This window comes from Engystomops pustulosus, chromosome 4, assembly GCF_040894005.1.
Source record: "Engystomops pustulosus chromosome 4, aEngPut4.maternal, whole genome shotgun sequence".
In the NCBI taxonomy this organism is placed as follows: domain Eukaryota; kingdom Metazoa; phylum Chordata; class Amphibia; order Anura; family Leptodactylidae; genus Engystomops; species Engystomops pustulosus.
In genome coordinates this window covers 163225853-163245348 of record NC_092414.1, presented here as the reverse complement: position 1 = coordinate 163245348, position 19496 = coordinate 163225853, and the positions used below count along the sequence as shown (strand labels likewise).

Sequence of the window (19496 nt, the reverse complement as noted above, 5' to 3'; positions counted from 1 at the left end):
TTTTCATTCTTTGTTTCATTGCAGCCAATTGGTAAGATAAAAAAACTCTTTTTTTTTTGCTTATTAATGTACACTCAGCACCCTAACTTCACAGAAAAAAAACTGAAATGTCGATATTTCTGCTAATTTCTTAAACAAGAAAAACTGAAATATCACATGGTCATACGTATTCAGAGCCTTTGCTGTGACAATCATATTTCACTCACATGCTGTCCATTTCCTTCTGGTCCTCCTTGAGATGGGTCTACTCCTTCATTGGAGTCCAGCTGAGTTTAATTAAACTGATTGGACTTCATTAGGAAAGGCACACCTGTCTATACAAGACCTCACAGTGCATATCAGAGCACATGAGAATCAAGAGGTCTAAGGAACTGCCCAAGGAGCTCAGAGACAGCGAATTGTGGCAGCTCTCAAGGTTCCTAAGAGCACAGTGGCCTCCATAATCTTTAAATGGAAAAGGTTTGGAGTGATCGCAACCCTTCCTTGACCTGGCCGTCCAGCCAAACTAAGCAATTGTGGGAGAAGAGCCTTGGTGAGAGAGGTAAATAAAAACCCCAAGATCACTGTGGCTGAGCTCCAGAGATGCAGTAGTGAGATGGGAGAATGTTCCACAAGTCAGCTATCACTGCAGCCTTATGGCAGTGTGCCCCGACGGAAGCCTCCCCTCAGTGCAACTCATATCAAAGCCCACATACAGTTTGCAAAATAGTACATGAAGGACTCCCACAATGTGAGAATAAGATTCTCCGGTCTAATGAGTTGAAGATTAACTTTTTGGTGTTAATTCTAAGTTGTATGTGTGGAGAAATCCAGGCACAGCCCAACCTGCTGAATACAATCCCAACAGTGACACATTGCGGTTGCAGCATCGTGCTATGGGGGTGTTTTTACCTGTAGGTACAGGACGCCTGGTTGTAATTGAAGGAAAGCTGAATGCTGCCAAGTACAGAGATATCCTGGATGAAAACCTCTTTCAGATGCTCTGGACCTCACAGTGGGCCGAAGCTTCACCTTCCAACAAGACAATGACCATAAGAACATACTAAAATAACAAAGCAGAGGCTTCAGAACAACTCTGTGACCATTTTTGACTGGCCCAGCAAGAGCCCGGACCCAAACCCAATTGAGTATCTCTGGAGAGACTTGTAAATGGCATCCACCAACGTTCACCATCCAACATGAGGGAACTGGAGAGGATCTGCAAGGAAGAGGCAGAGGATCCCCAAATCCAGGTGTGAAAAACTTGTTGCATCCGTAGAAGACTCATGGCTGTACTAGCTCAAAATGCTTACCATATATACTCAAGTATAAGCCTAGTTTTTCAGCACAAAAAATGTGCTAAAACCCCAAACTCGGCTTATACTCGAGTATATACAGTATGTGATATTTCAGTTTTTCTTGTTTTAATAAATGAGCAAAAATATCTACATTTCAGTTTTTTTCTAAAAAAGATGAGGAGCAGAGTGTACATTAATGAGCAAAAAAAGAACTTCTTTGATCTTATCAATTGGCTGCAATGAAACAAAGAGGGAACAATTTAAATCCACTGTATGACCTCAAAAACTGTATGACCCCCCCTAGAGGTTGGCCACAAACAAAAAGGTTTACTCGGTAAGTACAATACCTTGTATTGTGCTTGGTAAACTTTCAACCTTTAGGTCATGTGACCCAGCAGAAGCCGCTTTAGTGACGTCCCTTGTCCTGCAGACTTCTTCAGGTTGCGGCCATGTCCTCTTTATCTTATGCCATAGACATCCGCATGCTTACAGTAATGAGTGCATGGCCCACTGACCCCCTGTAAGTCCACAGGACGTCCTGAAAGAAATTGCTGTAGATTACCATGGTAAATATAATATCGCAGTCCCTTTCTTTTTGGGGCACGCCCCTTTGGCTATTATGCCTAAATCCTTACATATTACTTCTGTGGAAGAGAAAAAATCTTAAATGTTAAATTCTTTTTTTCTTGCTGATAACTGTATATCTTTCATTTATGTCATTTTATGTCACTGTAGGTTTATTCTATAATATTTCTTTTCATTATATGTGTCTATAGCTTTACTTCCCTTTGATGCCTTTCTTAACCCATTGTGCTTTATGTTCTTTCAACCTATCATTCTAGTAAATGGTAACATCACGGCTTTGGGCTGTAGTTCCCCTATAGACTTTGGTAAGATCGATGAGTTACAGTGTGATTTGCACAGTCCCTATAACTGCATCAGGGTTATTCCCCTTCCACTAAACGGAGTACAGTATATACTGTGCTATACAACTAATTTCTGTAGGTAGTTAACTGATTTAACTTTACCCTCTTAACTCGATTGCTGTATTTCATATCCAGTTGGTGATGCTGAGAAGTCCTATGAGTGGGTTTCAAGCATGCAAAGTGTCATGATGGAAAAAACAAGGCATCCTCTATATTACATATGTCCACAAACCTCTAATGGTTAGCACAGGAATAATGCTGTTTTGGCAGGCAGCCTACACCATTGATCTCTACATGTGGCCATGGCATATTTTACACTAGCTCTGCTCATTTAGATTGCTTTTAAAAGATTGTGCTTTAAATCAATAGCCAATCAGAATGTAATCGCACAGACAGCTGGATCTATAACCGTAGAAATAAAATAATTATAATGACATTTAATAGCAAATTGTCTCTGCAGGTTTTTTTTTTTATCACTGACAATGCAATTCTTTAATGCTTACTCATCCTTTCATATATAGGCCGGAACTGCTGCATTTTGTAATAAAATTAGACCTATTTATTGCTTTAAAATATGTTTCGCCTGTATTTGAAGGGAACCCATCATTGTGATTTGGGACACTAATCCTCCCACATGCCCATTTTAGACTATGTTCACACTGGCATCATTAAATCTGTTTATAGCAGGGACATACTGTGACACATTGGTTGTGTAATTGGGCCTGTAAGGGTTTTGTCAAGGTTTTAACGTACAAGAATAGGAATGAGACTGCAAAGACTTCCTCAACAGAACCAGTAAATGGTGGTGTGAACATTGCCTTAACGTTTGTTTAACTAGAACTGTTTTCTGCTCATTTACTGTGGTTTGTGAACTATAATTTTTGTAATTAACCATAGAAAGTAACATGACAAACTTTTGCTTGTTTAGAATGAAGCTGTAACTTGTACATTATTGTATTGCTCTGTGTAAACTGCAAATATTAACACTATAAAATAAAACATAAAGCAATGCTTAGTGCTTCATATAAAAGGGGACGTCCATAAAATTAATGGGCACCACCACAATGAAAAATCAAACATCCCAAGGGTAGTTTATCGTGTGTGTGTGTGTGTGTATACGTTTGTGTGTTTATATGTACGGTAAAACATTTTCAAGTTTTCACTGGAATGTGAGCCAAGTTGCACTAGCCGGGCCAGACCACTTTACATGGAATGGCAGATGCTAAAAGGGGATGGCTCAATAATCACTATATAACAGAAAGTTGTGCAAGTTTTCAATGTGACTGAATTCTATTTACAGAGGACATGTCACCCATAAATCGGGCACTAGGAGTAAAGTAAGCAGCTCCTAGTGCTTAAACAAATACTGCAGTGTTGGAAGGATAGCGTTACCGGAAACCTCTCTAACACTGCGGCACAGTACAATCTAAACGTAGGACCGCTCGCCAAGCGGTCCGATGTATTCATGAGGGGGCGGGTTTGGGGTGTGGTTAGCGGTGGTGACTGCCACATGACGTGCGGCAGTCACCTCCGGCCTATGGAGAAAGCTGGGCCAGGAAAGAGGTAGCACCTCGAACCGTCCCCCTCAAGAATACGTTGGACCGCTTTGCGAGCGGTCTAACGATTACATTGTACTCCGCCGCAGTGTTAGATAGCGTTATCGGAGGTTTCCGGTAACGGTATCCTTCTAACACTGCAGCATTTGTTCAAGCACTAGGAACTGCTTACTTTAGTAAGCAGCTCCTAGTGCCTGATTTATGTGTGACAGGTCCTCTTTAAGCAAAGCCAGGGAATCCTTTTGAGATTGAATTATATTAGGGTGTTCTTCATACATCACATTGACTTAATAGTTGAATATTACTTGATCTCTTTTTTCATACATTACAGGAGATTATGCAGGCTTTCCAGGATGTGGACTACTACGATTACATAGTACCTACCGCCACGACCTCAAGATTTATGCATCAGATGAAGGACGGGTACAGATGACAGCTGCTGCTTTTGCCAAGGTAGAGCTTAATCCTTTCACGACTGCCATACAACTGTATACGTCCAATTTGTACATGCCTCGTGCAGAAAGGGTATTTATAGTCTCCTGAACCCTGGCATCTAGAAACACAATCCTGGTGTCATATTAAACACGAGAATCTCCTCTTTGGTATCTTTTTAATATATTTGATATCTGTTTGTATCTATTGTGTATGGATGCTTCACAGAACAAGAGATATACACCCTTAATATTCTACTAAAAACTACTTAGATTTTTATGTACAGCTTTCTATTTCCAATTGTAACTTTAAAAAGGACCTGCAACACTGTATAGACCCTCTAGGAGCTGCTTAGTAAAGTAAGCAGCTCCCTAGTGCTACCCCAGGCAGTGTTAAACTTCTAGCTTTCTCAGAACATACCGATAAGCTAGGAAACACTGCACTACATAGCGCTCCCCTCTCTTCTGCTTCTACCCTGGACCGCCCCTCCCACACAATATGCCAGGCTTAAAGCTGCAGTCCCCGCTTCCTCAGACCACCCCCTCATGAATACGCCAGACTGTTGTAAGCTTGGCCCGGGGTACGGGGGGCTATGGCAGTACAGTGTTTGTTAGCTTATCGGTATGTTCTGATAAAGCTAACACTGCTTTTACTGGGTTAGGGCTTGGGAGCTGCTTTCTTTGTCAATAAGTAATAAGCTTGTACCAGCAAATTCATTGCTATGCCAAAATAGTGCTGTATTCACATATTTTACTATTTACTACGGATTAAGCTATCACAGCTGAAGCATCGCACTTACAAATATCTATTACTAACTACTATGCACATAGTTTCTAGGCATTCATGGTGAGACAAAATGTACTATTTTATTTAACTTTTTATTTCTGCCACTACTTAGTGTGTAATACCCTGAACCAGTGTCCAGTTATGCGTACAAATGTCTGCAAATGTAAGTACTAACGCAATATTGGTATTTAGGGGCTTCTAGCATTGGAAGGTGAGCTGACACCGATTCTGGTTCAAATGGTGAAAAGCGCAAATATGAACGGACTCCTGGACAGTGACAGTGATTCCTTAAGCAGCTGCCAGCAAAAAGTCAAGGCTCGACTTCATGAGATTATGCAAAGAGATGCAGATTTCACAGAGGAGGATCATGACAAGGTACACATGTATTTGTAGTTTTTCAACATGTTTTCATATTTTTCCCCACAATATTTCTCCTTCAAAGATGTAGGGAATATTTTCCTTCCTTTACTAGTATGTATATATACTAATGTTGGGAAACTGTTCTCTAACTGCTGTAGAAGATACAACTTTAGGCTACATTCACACTGCCGTAGCCCGCCGTACCATAGCGTATTGTAGCACCGCTCACCCCCTCCCCTCTCCATAGGAATATATGGTGCACGGTGCCGTATTCTGGAGAAAGATGAGCGGTACAGTGCCGCACATGTGGGCACCGTGCGCCCATTGCCTTCTATGAGGCCTATATACGTCCCCCATATGGCAGTGTGAATGCAGCCTAATACATACATTATTAATTCTTCACTGTAATAGATTTTTTTCTCTTTACCTTTCCATCTGTAGCTGGCCCCAACAAGTAGCAGTTCTCTTCTTAACTCTATGGAGTCAATAAAGAACCCTGTAAAGACATGCGACCAGGTATTTGCCCTGATAGAGAACCTGACATCTCAGATCCGTCAGCGTTTGGAAGACCCTGAATCTGCAGGTGAGATACAGTGTCATCTGCCTGATGCCAGTTTTATCTGTCTTAGTGATTCCAGTCATAGACATTTTTTCTTTAAGAACAATATCACAGAAATAGTTTCCTATCCCCCAACTGAATGCATGTTACCATTCAAGCACTATGGGGGGATTTATAAACGTGTAACCTCGCAGGAAAGGGGCGTGGCTTCTGGGAAATCGTCTGTGCGCCCATAATTCTAGCGCGCAGTTTAGACCAACTAATAGTAGCTCCAAAGCAGGAACTGATCGTCTTATCCTGCGCCATAAGTCATCATCGTAATGGTAAATCTGGCGCAGCATGATCCTGTCTTTTTACTTGTGATACATGTTTAGTTTTTCCTATCCTGGCAGGCGCAAATTTTGGCTTCTTTTCAAGACTTTTTGTTGTAAATGTCTCAAATCCACATGGACACAAGCCACGTAAGGGGGTCATATACACGAGTGGATACTACTGTTAATTTGGGATTTAACATGTTGCATTTTTAATGCATTTTGAAACCTATTACAACAGCTGAGGAGAGTTGATTTTCCTAATTACATTACTGTTAATATTTGATTGTACAAAACGCATAGTAAACGCAATGTTAACACATGCGTTAACATGGCGTTTATATTGCGTTTTGTAAACACAAATGTTAACAGTAAAGAAATAAGGCAAATCACCTCTCCTCAGCTGTTGTAATAGGTTTCAAAATGCATTAAAAATGCAATTAAACAGCTACATGTGACCTCACCCTTAGAAGCAACCAATAAAAAAAAAAAATTATACATTCAAAAATTTTGACAAAAGAAATAACTGTGCAAAATGTTAAACAGTTAAACATGTGAAATAATTCCAATTTACATGTTAAAATCGGGTCCATGAAATAAAAAACATCCTTTGCACCTGCCCTGGACCAGGTGCAGAATTGCGCCAAAAAATGGCGCAAAAATGGTGCAAAATGGCACAAAACGGCAAAAGTTGCATGGAACATCTGGAAAACAATGATACATGAGGCGCACTGCACAAAGGTGCAGACAAGGCATAATTGAAAAAGAACAGAGTTAAAAGTCGCAAAAATGGTGCAAAAACTGAAAAAGTCGCTACAATTTGACAATTTGCCTAGCTGAAACTATGATACATGTGCCCCATTGTTAAATATCTCTCTATGGGTCTGCCGGAGAAAGCTGCGCAGAGCATTCAGCTATATCTGTTAGTCCAGCCACATGATTACGTTGGGGGAAACGGGACTCTGTTCTCCTGATCTGTGCACACCAGGGCACATTTACTTAAAGGAGTTGTCCCATTTCAGCAATATGTTATTGTTTGTATTATAAAGTGTTATACAACTTTCCAATATACTTTCTGTATCAATTTCTCATGGTTTTCTAGATCTCTGCATGCTGTCATTCTATAGAAAGCTTCTGCGTCTACTTCCAGTGGACAGAAATCTGACCATGGTCACACAGGTGCACAGCTCGTTATGTCACAGAGAGTAATCAGATGTGGGTGTTATAACAAGCCGTGCACCTGTGTGACCATGGTCAGATTTCTGTCCACTGGAAGTAGACTCAGAAGCTTTCTATAGAATGACAGCAAGCAGAGATCTAGAAAACCATGAGAAATTGATATAGAATAATTTGCTGAAATGGGACAACCCCTTTAAGTTTCCACTCGAAGTCACCGAAAGAGCATTGTCCGGTTATAATGCAGTGTGACTAAGATTGGGCGCCCCATATCCTGCATGTGTCATTTCCTGCTCATGTCTGTTAGAGTACATATTCTTCTTCCTGGTGCATGTAAGTGCTTAATCTTGCAACAAAATTTGAAAGTTATATCCTGCGCTCAGTCCAATCAGTCGGGTTGTCCGACGGCATGCCCCCCGATTTCTGTTGCATTTAAGCCAGCACAGCTGTGCCAAAAAATGATTGCATGTGACACCATCCCTGCGCAGACACTTGTTAAATACCTGTCAAAGCCATGCAATCCCGAAAAAGAGGAAAAGTCTGACGAAAGTGTAGCACGACCCTTAGTAGCCGCAAATTAAGCCCTGATGTCTTGAGACAACCCCTTTAAAATAATTGAACAATTATTACCTTGCTTTATGTATTTGTGTTTACTAAGAATGTGTTTTATCCCTAGATCTTCAATTATATCATAGCGAGACCTTGGAGTTGATGTTGCAGCGATGGACCAAGCTGGAGAGAGATTTTCGCATGAAAAGCGGGCGTTATGATATCAGCAAAATTCCTGATATTTATGATTGTGTCAAATATGATGTTCAACACAACAGCTCACTCAACTTAGAAGGGACAGACGAACTCTTTAAACTTTCCAAGTTCTTAGCAGATGTAATAATCCCCCAGGTAGGTATGGGTACGCATGCGTGCAAATATGGTGCAAATTGATTTTACTCAAACTACCAAATTCAGGAGTTTCTTTATACAAGCCTTATCCAGGCAAACATTGGGACTGCATTTATATGTAAGACATCTATTTGCATATTTAGTTATGCTCTGTTCTTTGTTTTAAAGGAATATGGAATTAATAAAGAGGAAAAGCTGGAGATCGCGTTGGGATATTGTCTTCCCCTAATTAATAAGATCTTGCTGGACTTGCAGAGAACTCACGAGGACGAGTCTGTAAACAAGCTGCACCCGCTGTGAGTTGCATCCTAATAATATCATTATGTGATTTCTCAAACAATGACTATATGTACCGTTGTTAGAGGCAAACAGGATGTTACTCAATTACATCTAAAATATATAAAATATGTACAGTGTATATATGTAGGACTTTACAAATCCTGAAATAATTTTTGCACACTGCCAGTAATTGCAAAAATTTCTCCTTTCACACCATCTCCACGCCAAGTGGGCATGTAGGGGGCTTGAGCAGCACCTGAGTGAGCACTTCCAACCCTGCGTCTGAACATTAGCTATGGCATGCGAACACTCAGGCCTGAAGGTTTGCAGGCTGTAAAGCAGTGGTGGCGAACCTATGGCACGGGTGCCAGAAGTGGCACTCACAGCTCTTTCTGTGGGCACACAGGTCGTCAGCATAGAGTTCATAAGACAGGACCCAAAGCATTAGACATTGCTGGAATATAATTTGAGCTCCTGACATAGGCCCTGCAATTCTTCCTGTACAGGGGACCCTGAAGTAAAGCTACAATAATAATCTGAATTTCTCCCCTTTCTACTGTATTGATGTCCTTAGGATGCCAATACAGTTTAAAACTTTGACATAGCAGTAAGCAAGTAGTTATTGTTTAAATTGCAATGTTGGCACTTTGAAATAAAAAAAGCGGGTTTTTGTTGTAGTTTGGGCACTCGTTCTCTAAGGTTCGCCATCACTGCTGTAGAGCATTTCTACTCCAGGCATGGTGTGTAACCTTCATCATACGCTGGCATACAATCAGTGGCAAATGATAAATGGCCACATGTAGAAGATCTTTTTTTTCCAGGCACAAATATCTGCATGTTTCCAATAAGAAAGAAGATATATGTTGGATTTGTTCTGTAATATAAAACTTCATAATATCTACCAGGGATTCTTGTTTGGGTAATGCCATGATCTCTTAATTAGAATACACTTTTGACAGTGGCACTGTTTGTTATGATCTGATCCTCACCCTCTGTATGAGGAAAATTTTTATTTAATTTTTTTATTTAGTTATTCAAGAGGAGTCCTTTCTCCGGGGCGGCACGTGAGAACTCGCCTTTACTTTACCAGTGAGAGTCATGTCCACTCTTTGCTGAGCATTTTTCGATATGGTGGGCTGTTGGATGTAAGTATATTGTGTAGCAACTTACTGTGTGTATTAAAATAGGTAGAATTAAGCAAAACTTTAACCTGATGCTGTTTACACCTGCAATAAATGTTGATAAATATATTGACTGATGCCAGGAGGTTTACACTGGTACACCATTTTACAGCGTGTCAATGTGATTAAATCTCTTTCTTTTTATATGACTAAATCTATGAAGCACACATAGGTTTGTGACGGCTTGCATAGCACTACAGGCAGTCCCCGGCTTACGTTCAAGATAGGTTCTTTAGGTTTGCATCTAAGTTGAATTTGTAGAGCTGGTAGGTTTTATAATTGTAGCTCTAAAAATTTTTGTCCATGTGACAATCAGATTTTTTAAAGTTTTTGCTGTCATGCGATCAAGGATTATCAATAAAGCTTCATCACAGACACCTTTCAGCTAATCATTGCAGCCTGGAACTAAAGTAAAGCATTCAGAGAGCTTCACCAGAGGTCATAGTGGGCAGAAAGGTCCGTCTGTAACTAGGGGGTCATCTGTAAGTCTGGTATCCTTAAGTACTTCATATAATAGAGAATCCAGTTTTAGGTGGCATCCCTTGTTCTATGTTTAATATGTCACATATAAATGTTTAATCCAGGTCTACATCTTCTCCCAAGGCCCTATGTGTATTCTTCATTCTGAAAAGCTTTCTGCTCCTCTGCCTCATCTGTGTTCACCATAATAGGCATCCTGTTGGCTTCTACATCAGTAGGCTGTGGAAAGACTGTGAAGCAGCTGAATATTCAGAGCAGAAAGCTCTTCAGGATTAAAGACTGTTCAGAGCTGTTGCAGGAGCTGCAAACCAGGATGAAAATTTCATGTGCACACTACCCAACATTGGGGCACATTTACTAAGGGCCGTGCATCAGTTTTCTGTTGGACTTTGCACGTTCTTTTAGGTGCACATGTATTTAAGAAGTGCCTGTACCACAATTGTGTCGCAGGCGACCCTTTTGTGATGCAGCTACACTATGCTTAATTCATCACAAATTTCTGCACTGAAGAGGCCGTTCCAGTGCTCAAATGGACCGTGCGCCAGAATTAAAATGCAAAGTCCGACAGAAATGTTTCGCACACCCTATGGTGTAAAACATAAAGGTACAAAAAAAAAAGTTGTGCGCCAATAATCATGAATGTGGCGCCCCCTGCACACTACATAGGAAAACTGCACATAGTGAATGTGCCCCATTATCTGCAGGTTTGCATGATCAAAACCGTATAAAAATTCCTTTTTTATATAACTTATAGTCTCCTGCGCATCAGGGTTCAAATCATATTTTTCACATAATGGCAAATAGATTTTCCACCATGCTGTAATATCTCACTATGAACAGTCATCTGTATTCTCATTGTTGGCTGTAGCAGATTATAAAGCATAAAAGCTGTTGAAATACAATACAATATTGCTTTTACTAAAGCCAAACAACTCTTTTTTTTTTTTTTTCTAGGAGTCTAAAGATCAACAATGGAAAAGAGCAATGGATTATTTAAGTGCTGTCTCAGAGCTAAACTACATGACCCAGATTGTAATTATGCTGTATGAAGACAACAACAAGGCAGGTTTTATACAAAGAAAATAAAAAAGCATGCTACTTATGGCCCGAAAATATAAATACATTTACCTTCCCATGTAATATATGTACATCTCTGTACCGTATTGTTTAGTTGGCCCTGTTTGTAGACTGGTTCCATTTGTTGCCATTGTTATTTTTTTCATCTCAAATTTCCAATTTGGATAATTAATTATATACATATTAGACATAATGCTCTTGCAAGTCTCTGAGCCAGTAATAAAGGTATGTTTACACAGTATTTTTTGAAGGGATTTGCAATAGTTATATAGTTTTGGCTCACAAGGCAAAAATACTGAGTTGGTCCAGAGATTTACCTTTGAAGGCTGCGGACTTTAGTTGCCATTGCATATTGTATGCTTACTCATCATGTATTCCTTTTTTAGGAGAAATAAAAGCACATTCCATTTACCCATGTATAACTGATATATTTTATTTTTGTTAAACCTCCTCCGAGACATATACATGGTTGTGCTGAAATAATATAAATTTTTATAACAACATTCTCACTTTTTTAGTGAAGTACGGGAGATAAATGTACCCTATTAATTCCCAGTATTTGTATGTTTCTAGGATCCATCCTCAGAAGAAAGATTTCATGTTGAGCTTCATTTCAGTCCAGGGGTCAAGGGCTGTGAAGAAGATGAAAAGGCCCCTCTGGGGTTTGGATTCCGACCAGCATCAGCAGAAGTAAGACTGACTCCTCAATTGTAGGAAGGAGATTTACAGCAAATCATTACTAAGTTCTAGTGTTGAAATACTGCCTACTCAGGTTCACTTCGCTCCAGTATTACTCCACTCTTCACCACCTTTTGTTCAGATGTTTATAAAGAACCACGTAGCAGTTATGTTCTGCATTTTAATTGGATGCTTAAAACATGCACTGCTTTTTATAATGTTCTTCAGTCACCTACTGCTCTAGAGGTTTTATATCTGAATTGAGAAACAAATTGGATATGGAGGTGGGTACCAGATTAACAGGGATATAACAATCGCTGTGTAAGTGTAATGACCTAATGTGGTCTTGTAATTGGTAACCCAATGTAATCACGCACCTAATGTGTTTAAATCCAGAACAACTAGATAGGTAGGAAGAGTACCCCTTGCATTACAGGGGAGATTGGACAAACACTGAAAACTAATATTGAGATTAAAATTAAATCTTTATTGGTGAAGAATGCAAACATATAAAAATATACAAGTGACAGCAAACTGGCACTAATATATGGATAAAAATTGGTAAATCCATCTTGCATATACAGTGTATACCATTTACCCTCCATCTTGTCCGGGTAGTCCCGCTTTTGTATCTGTATCATTTCACTTGCTTTCTCTTCTGTAAACTATGTACACAATTTTTATCCATATATTAGTGCCAGTTTGCTGTCACTAATATAGTATATATAATATAGTAAAGACAGGTTACAGAAGCCCATAACAGCTGCACTGCAAATATGCCTTTCTGCTTTCTTTAAGCATTTGCTTTACAGTATAATTGTGTGCTATAACTTACTTTGCTTTGGATGCATTTCAAAAAACAACATGTGACTTGTCTGTGCTTTAGACTGCTCAGCTCTCAGCCCCCACCTTTTGTGCTCCTGTACAGCTGCTCCCTCTCCCACTGATGTCAGATCACCATGCTTTGAGCTCTTTGAAAGAGCAGGAGGTGCTGTACAGGAGCACAAAGATGGGGGCCAAGATCTGAGCAGTCTGCAGGAGTCTATTGTTTTTTTTAAATGCATCCAAACCAAAGCCCAACCCCTGGGACTACACAGAGGATTCTGTCAGGGCGCAAGATGAGTTACAGGGAGCCGTAATGGGAGCCTTTACAGTTAGGACTGGAATCTCCTATTGTCTGTACTGTGAAACATCAGAATCTAGTTTCTTCTTAGTTGCTCAGGGAGACTTCAAAATGAGAGAATGGACAAACTTGTGAAAACTTCAGAAAATGTAGTTTGCAAGTCATTTAATTGGTAGAAAGAGTGTTATTTTCTTGTATATGAATAAACTCTCTGTACAACAACAAACAAAGCTGTACACTTTAAAACTTGCTATTCGAAGGTTGTAATCCTAAATCAATGAGGAAACATTTAAGCAAATCTCTACATCACGTCTTTCAGAGTAGTTGCAGTTTAGGATAGTAGTGGTTTGGTTTCCGCTGTAATTTTATAAAATTTTGTAATGATGACAAATCTACAAAACAAAAAAAAAACATTCAAGGCAAAAAGAGTAAAGTCCCTTCAGCAATGGACAGTGTAGAAAAGATCAGATTCAAAACACTTTGACAAACTACAAAATAATTGCGATAGTTAAAGGAAATCTAAAATCAAAATCCATCATGATAAACCAGAGATACTGTACTTGCTAATAGATCCAGACACAGTGACTGTGGTAATATGTGTTATCCATTGCCTCCTTCCTTCTAAAATCAACTGTTAAAATTATACTAATGAGCCAGAAGGGCTCCTGGGGGTGTTACCAGAAACCTTCTGTGCCATAGCTCCACAAGCTGTTACACAGTCCCCCCCCCCCTCCTCTGCCTGATGTAATCTTACAACTGTAGAGGACGTTTCAGCACACAGTGTGAGGCGAAGTGCTCCTGCACAGTGTTACAGCCTGTGGAGCTACAGCATGGAGGGGTTTTGGTAACACCCCTCAGATCTCTTCTGGCTCATTTAGCATAATTATAAAAGGAATTTCCAGAAGGAAGGATGCCACAGATGTGTTCTTGGTTTATCATGATGGATTTTGCTGTAGATTTTCTTTGAAGAAAGCTTTGACCATTGTGCGAGAAACATTACTCCTCAAACATTTAACTCTCCAATGTATTGTTTGTTTAAAGGTTATATTAGTTCAATGGTCGGAAAAGAAAGACTGTAAACCCTCATTAAGAACAGGTTTTGTTTTTTCATTTTACCCTAGAATGAAGACAAAAAGACAGATCAAGGTAGTCTGGAAGACCTGTCCAAGGTGAAGGGTACAGATGATGTGGACAGATCCATCCTCATGTCACCGCTGCCCTCGGAGGCCATCGGCTTTCAGCGAAAATCACCCCTTACCAGAGCTAGAAAGACTGGGTCAATGGAGGTAAACACTTAACAATGACTAATGCCTAAAGTTCAAGGTTTGTACTGGGGAAAATAATGCCTGTGTTAGATAATGATGTTTTTTGCATTATTATTATTGGCATTTCTAAAGAGCAACTCTTTCATAAAGAGATATGATGCAAAACACGAAAATGTTAGTTTTAAAGGGTTTATTTCCATTGTACCTTAGTTGGACTTCATTTTAAGAGGTACTGTATGTGCTAGCAAATGCAACCAGGGTTGATTGATGCGCTGTGACACTCTATTGAAAATGAACTGTATGCAGCTTTATTTTAGGACCTAATAAGAGCAGTTTGTCCTAGAGAATGTGCACAGCTTTCTGGCGTATTTTTGCAGAAAATATAGTTATAAAGTGATATTTTTGCTTCTGTTGGAATTACTTAGAGCTGAAACAGATCTCAAGACAATTGTATTAACCTCAGTCAGCAGACCCTCAACATTGGTATCTGTGCCACTTAACTTACCAAAGTGTCCTCACCTGCATGCAGTGATATTAACTATTACTACTACAATACTATAGTACTTATACTTATAAAGACTCCAGACTGTCATGGGAACGGATTGTTGCTTCCCAATGACAACAATTCTCGCCAAGATGGCAGGGCCCAATTAAATGGTTAACACCTGTGATCGGTCCAAGTGCCAATCATGGGTGTTTGCAAAATTCAATCAACACCCACCATGTATGAAGAGGGTTCAGCCTGCGAGCCTTCGTTATATATATTTGTAGACATTATGATGTACATAATGGGGTTCAATAATTACCATTGGCTCTAACATTTTTTTTTTTGCAATTTTTGTCCTTATCCACTTGCCTGGCAAATTTAAAGGACATCTACCACGAGGATAAAGGATTGTAAACCATTGTTCCCCTTTAATAGTATCTGCTCTTCTTTGAGCTTCTTATGTCCTTGTTTTTATATAAAAAGACTTTTGAAATTATACAAAGGAGCCCAAGGGGCTCTAGGCTCCATGGATGTTAAAGGAAACCTACCACCACGGATCTACCTACCACCCACAATCTTTTAATAACTTTAAATAAGACGACACACACACACACACGTTCTCCTCTTCATTGCTGGCAGCAAGTACCTGTGCACTGATCGCACACACACTACAACGTCAGCTGCTTTTTGACATCATAGTGTTCGTGCGGCCAGCACACACGGACCTGCTGTTGACCACCAACAGCAATCAAGAAGAGGAGGACCTGTGGGGGGCATCGGAAAGTTGAATACAGAGGTTTTTTTTTAATGTGCTGGGCATACTGAGGACAAAAGGCTAGCTATATACTAAGGGACATAGGCTGGCTATATAAGGGGCAGGGGGCTAGCTATATACTGGGGGGCATGGGCTGGTAATTTACTGAGGGGGAACGAGCTGGCTATATACTACTGGGGCAGATCTACATACTGTGGGGGGGGGGCAGGTGTGCTGCCTGTCTATTTACTGGGGGCATGTGCTGGCTAGCTATTTACTGGGGTATGTGATGGCTAGCTATATACTAGGGGGGGCAGGGGGCTGGCTAACTATATACTGGGGGACAGGTGGCTGGCTAGTTATCTACCGGGGGCATGGCCTGGTTAGCTATATACTTGGGGGCAGGGGGCTGGCTAGCTATATATTGTGGGGACATGGGGCTGGCTGGCTATATACTGGGGAGCAGGGACTGGCTGGCTATATACTGGGGAGCAGGGACTGGCTGGCTATATACTGGGGGCATGGGCTGGCTATATACTGGGGGCATGGGCTGGCTATATACTGGCAGGCATGGGCTGAATGGATATATACAAATGAGCATGGGCTGCATGGCTATATACAAATGAGCATGGGCTGCATGGCTATATACTGGGGGGAATGGGCTGGATGGCTATATACTGGGGGGCATAGAGGACATGTGCTGGCTAACTATATACTGGGGGACAGGTGGCTGGCTAATTATCTAATAGGGATATGGCCTGGTTAGCTATATACTTGGGGGCTGGAGGTTGGCTAGCTATATACTGACCCTTGATGAAGCCAGGTCTCTTACGAAACATGTCGGGGGGCTAATCTGTAGCGATTTTTAACCTGCAGTTCATCCTGGGTTACTCTGATACAACTTTCTAGCTGTAGTGAACCCCTGGTATGGCGCAGTGTGGCTGGGCTGGCTAGTTATTCCATCCAATCTTTGCGCTACAACTAGCCTTGAGGTTTTTGTGTACAACCAGGATTGTGTTCGATCTCGGATCACAGAACATAATGCATCGGGTTTAAGAGATACAATAAGAGAGTAGGATGAAGCAGTGCTGCTTCATCCTACTCTCTTATTGCATCTAGCGAGCCACGTCAGACCCGCTCTGAAGACCTTCACCCGACTTCTGCACGGTGCTGTTCAAATTTGTTTCCCTATACCTGAGGGTTTAAAAGATAATAACCCTTTGCATCTTATATTACTTGTACATACCGTATTTTTCGGCCTATAAGGCGATAAAAATCCTTTAATTTTCTTAGAAATCAAAAGTGCGCCTTATAGGCCGGTGCGCCTTATATTTGAACTTATACAGAAATGTACTACAGACAAGATGTACTGTACATTCACCAGTGTTTAATAGCTCCATCCCCAGAAATTTCCTGCACCTTCCCACACAGCATACAGGGTCCCTAGCTCCTGAAGTGCCCTGGCACCACAACTAACATTGTGCCCATCCTGCCCTCCCTTAGCACGGAGAGACCGGAGCTGCCATAGTGCCGACCACGAGGCAATCATAATCATCATCAGTAAACAATCCCCCATACCTGACAGCCCTGTAACAGGGGAAAGAGAAGGAGCCACAGGGAACCCCACAGGAATTACACCCTGGCTGAGGAGGGAAGGAGAAGGGGCAGAGGGAGACTGCTTAACCCCTGCTGCATCACCCTGCATTAACCCCCAGAAGCCATACCTCTGAGATCGGAGCTCTCTGACACGCTGAAGACAGGTTTCCCGGGAAGTGTAGCTGGCTAGAACTCTGCCCAGGTCTGCCACCTGCTGGTCATTTTTAGGTACTGCATTTGATCCTGCGCCTTATACTCCAGTGCGCCTTATATATGAACCTAGATGTCTTAGCCGGCATTTATTAGAGGTGCGCCTTATAGGCCGAAAAATTCGGTACTCAATCACTTTGCTGGTATAGGTTCACTTTTTTGCTCCCCCTTCCAGTGTATGTCAAGTCTATCTACTTCATGAGGATACCTCTTACTAGATAAACTGCTAGTGATCACACTTGTCAGTCCCGGCCCAAATGTCACCCCAGTAAGGGTTCACAACTACAGCTATTTGTTTCCACAAACATTGTGGTCTCATCACACAACTGCCCTACCTAGGTCACAGGAGGAGTTAGAGGTCACAACACTTCGGGTGGTCAGGGGGCCATGTGCTCATTACTGTATGGGAGTGATATGGGAGTGATGTTCACAGAGTTCATATAGTAATGCACATACTGCCCTCAGACCCGACAGAAGTGCTGCAGGACATGGGAAGCCACAGGAAGCCCAGAAAGAGACTGTCGGCAGGTCATGTAATACGCAGTTAATCTGAACTGAATTAGAAAATTTTCTAGGCTTAGTACAATATGTATGACCCCATTAGATAATTATTCTTATTAACTTTCTTAAATGTGGCCAACCCTTTTAAATATGCTTTCACTATTTATATATATATACACACATACATACTGTGTACACACACATACATACACACATACATACACTCGGCTTTATATATTAGATATACAGAAGAGATAATAAACTTAATACTTACCTCCGGTGCTCACCCCTGGCATCCTATTCTCCTCGTGTATTCCCCTTGGCTCCCTGCATCATTCTGGCAGTGTGGGCAGAGGTGTGTCTATTCGATCTGCCAGCGCACATGCTATGATGTGGCGGTAACGCTGCCATGTGACGTCATAACATGTGTTTATTATTTTAAAGGGTCTGGTACAGGGCATTTTACTACTTGAGGGGGTGTCTGCTGCAGGGCAGCTCATTACTGGGGGAGGGCTGTATGGGGCATATCATTACTGGGGGAGGGCTGTATGGGGCATATCGTTACTGGGGAGGGCTGTATGGGGCATTTCATTACTGGGGAGGGCTGTATGGGGCATTTCATTACTGGGGAGGGCTGTATGGGGCATTTCATTACTGGGGAGGGCTGCATGGGGCTTATCATTACTGGGGGAGGCTGCATGGGGCATATCATTACTGGGGAGGCTGCATGGGGCATATCATTACTGGGGAGGGCTGCATGGGGCTTATCATTACTGGGGAGGGCTGTATGGGGCATTTCATTACTGGGGAGGGCTGCATGGGGCTTATCATTACAGAAGGAGGGCTGCATAGGGCATATGATTTCTGTGGGAGGCTGCATGGGGCTTATCATTATTGAAGGAGTGCTGCATGGGGTATTTCATCAGTAAGAGGAGGCTGCTGGGTATTTTGTTACTGAGGGAGACTGTGAGCAATGCATTTCCCACCCTAGGCTTATACTCGAGTCAGTAAGTTTTCACAGTATTTTGTGGTAAAATTAGGTGCCTTAGCTTATACTCGGGTCGGCTTATACTGGAGTATGTGGATGTATTTGACCCTGACCATTGTATTCATTTCTTTTTGTCATCCATAGTCAATGCATCCTAGTCACAAACTTGTCAACAGAAATGTCTATTACTATGCTGTATATAAACGTACAAGTGCATATATTTAGCAAAGATTCATTCTTGTGATTATTCAGTATTTATTGATGGGCTTTTAATGGGTTGGACCTTCTGGGTTAGGAATATTGATCATATGTTCTAACAAGAATACCTTTCCTGAATCTTCCACTGCTGATGTGAGTGAAATGTGAATTTTTTTATGTCGAGTCAGTAATTATTATGCAGCTCAAATAGAATTTGTGCATCAAAGCTATTAATAATACATGTGTAATTACTCTGCCGGCTGGAGACGCACATGTCATCCCAAACCTGTGTGTATTGCATGTTTATGAGAAGTAGATTTGATAAAAGATGATTAATAGTTTAAAGTTAAATATTGGAAGATTATGTTGTGATATTCTGTGTGTTATCATTGATCT

General features: G+C 41.1%; 1 protein-coding gene across 15 annotated transcripts in view; it reads left to right on the top strand.

Annotated features, from left to right (window-relative positions):
* PPIP5K1 (diphosphoinositol pentakisphosphate kinase 1) overlaps positions 1–19496 on the top strand; it is a 116304-nt gene that overhangs the window by 38457 nt on the left and 58351 nt on the right. For all 15 annotated transcript variants that reach the window (XM_072148386.1, XM_072148380.1, XM_072148385.1 and 12 more), the window contains 9 exons: positions 4091–4212; positions 5170–5352; positions 5779–5920; positions 8060–8283; positions 8452–8579; positions 9593–9707; positions 11178–11285; positions 11874–11990; positions 14223–14387. In XM_072148386.1, coding sequence (XP_072004487.1) covers positions 4091–4212; positions 5170–5352; positions 5779–5920; positions 8060–8283; positions 8452–8579; positions 9593–9707; positions 11178–11285; positions 11874–11990; positions 14223–14387 — 1304 coding nt within the window. The remainder of the gene's footprint in view (positions 1–4090; positions 4213–5169; positions 5353–5778; positions 5921–8059; positions 8284–8451; positions 8580–9592; positions 9708–11177; positions 11286–11873; positions 11991–14222; positions 14388–19496) is intronic.